The 2,236-nt window shown below is 40.7% G+C and overlaps 1 protein-coding gene across 1 annotated transcript; it reads right to left on the bottom strand.

The window, feature by feature from the left end:
• Nucleotides 1-213: 213 nt before the first annotated feature.
• On the bottom strand, nucleotides 214-1,930 carry LOC145889740 (uncharacterized). Its single transcript, XM_082980759.1, has 2 exons — nucleotides 1,759-1,930; nucleotides 214-998 (listed from the first exon to the last, which is right to left on the bottom strand). Exons 1-2 carry the CDS (start codon nucleotides 1,825-1,827, stop codon nucleotides 555-557), a joined length of 513 nt encoding a protein of 170 aa, XP_082836885.1. The 5' UTR covers nucleotides 1,828-1,930; the 3' UTR covers nucleotides 214-554.
• Nucleotides 1,931-2,236: the final 306 nt, after the last annotated feature.

Here is a 2,236-nt window from a genome sequence, read left to right as displayed (position 1 = left end):
TTATTCGGGAAGATATCCTAGTTCTGGGTGCTTTATAGGACGGGGTAGAAGCAGGTTTAACAATCGAAGAGACTCAAATCGCTCTCAAGCCATTGAGACACTGTTAAATATCTCTGAGACCCTTATTTACAGTACGAATGAACCAGCCGACTGCTTGTAAACTTTATTGCCTTTTTCCTGAACATAACCACCAAGCTTTGAAGAAAAGATGAACACAAAAGCAAAGGCTTAGTGGAAAACAACACAAAAGATGCAATACTAGATGAAAGCGCTAATTGCAGAATTGTAACAGAACGCAAAAGGCAGGCTTTCTTGAAGCCACATGTACAGAAGTCGAACAAAATCGGAATAAGTAACCCATGTACAACCCCATTAGGCAAGTATATGCAATTGGTAATCAAAACACACAGCAATATCTCTAACATACAAAAAGAAATTTAGGTTCATCAACTTTTGCCATTGTTTGTTGTTGTTGTAAGTTTTCCAAATATATGAAAAAAAGATAAACAAAACCGACGTGTTATATTTCGGAATAACCGTCACGGGTCAGTGGATTATTCAACTTCAACCAGCCTACTGATATCCCATGAGTCTGCGCCCTGTTCTTTTTTTCCCAAGCGCAAGTTACCCTTCTTGTCGCAATACAGGTACTTTCCCGAGCGGGCATGCTTGATTTTGAACTGGTTATCAAGCGCGGAAACTTGAAATTGGAAAACACGCTTGTCCCGCTCCGTGGTGCCCTCGCTGGGTACTTTACCTTTGCCTATGACGAGACGAATCCGTCGATCCAGGCGACTCTTTCTCGTTCTCAAGTAGAGCTTTCTGTTCGTACATTTGCACACCGACACGGCGAAGACGTAGTCGCCGTTCGAGTTCTCCCACACTGTCCATTGTCGCGTCTCGTTGTAGAATTCAGCCGTCACACGTGACTTCTTCCGTATGAACCGAGGCCAGAGTTTTCGCGCGGTTGCAGCGTGAGAAAGCTCGGCGCATGACACCTATGGAAAAATTAAAACCAATAATAATGTATAAACATACTGAACAGCACCTAACGTATAACACTAACAATGAGACAAGACAATGTACAGGATTTACTCCTAATTCTGAAGACAAAGATACCGGCCCGCATGGAGCATAACCACAAATTTAATGGGGACACAAAATCCGCTTCACTATTTCTGTTTGATGTTTATTTGTTGTGATTTGCGCTCTTTTACTGTGTTTGACTGATATTGATGATATGTGACGTCATCACTCACGCGAGCCTTATCTACGAACTGTAACGTGAGGTCAGTTCCCAGGTTGGAAAGTTTGTTAGTTGCGCAGAGGATATTTTTTTAGCGTTCGTTGATTGCGCGGACGACCGTAAAGTTTTTCGCATGTTAATGCATTAGCTATTTTTTGCGTGCATTATCGGTAAATACTGGTATTTAACTGAGGTGTATATTGCACGGATTATGGCATAAGTTATTGTACGTACTTATTTAAAACACAACGTGAGGTGCTAATAGCGATTTTTGTCCTTAAATGAGTATTAGATAGCCATGCGTGCGCAAGACAAAGCATGGTAAAGTTGAACGAAAGTCATTGTTAAGATAAACCTTTTGTCCAACACCAGATGCGAGACGTAAACGCATGGCAGTTACTGGTCTACACTGCGCCCCATACATATATGTATTTTATATACGTTATTTGGTAGTTTCAATAAGAATTCGGGCAAGCATCGGGTTTTTACAATAATATATTTGTCACCATTACCTGCCAACCTCCTCTTTCCAAACTTTCGGGATTTGGGCAACAAGTTTCACTCGACGTATTGTCACCCATGTTATAACCGCTCTCCACCGGAAAATGATCACCAGAGTAAGAATACTTGTACAAAAACACGTTTTACACCATAAATCACAGTTTATAACTTCACAGTTTTAGCTCTAAATCTAAAAATAAGTTCTTCTTAAAATGTGTTGTTACAGTTCTCCTACGCTATCCAAGTTATTACAGTTCTTCTGTTGATGCAAAATCTGTTGCACATCTCGCCTGTTGACATTAATCAAAATGTGCAGCACCAAAAACAGGTTCATGTTTTACCTAAACTGAAATGCCTACTTTTAAACGAGCCGTCTGATTTGACCAGTTGCTGTACACAAAGTCTTTCATTCTTGCAGTCTATACAGCTGCCAAATGTTCGCCCTACTATAATCTGATAAAACATTCAGGCTGCTGATTACACGTCGGT

The sequence above is a fragment of the Ascidia mentula genome, chromosome 2, assembly GCF_947561715.1.
Source record: "Ascidia mentula chromosome 2, kaAscMent1.1, whole genome shotgun sequence".
Taxonomy (NCBI): Eukaryota; Metazoa; Chordata; class Ascidiacea; order Phlebobranchia; family Ascidiidae; genus Ascidia; species Ascidia mentula.
Note: the sequence above shows the minus strand (reverse complement) of the source record. Positions and strands in the feature narration are given on the sequence as shown.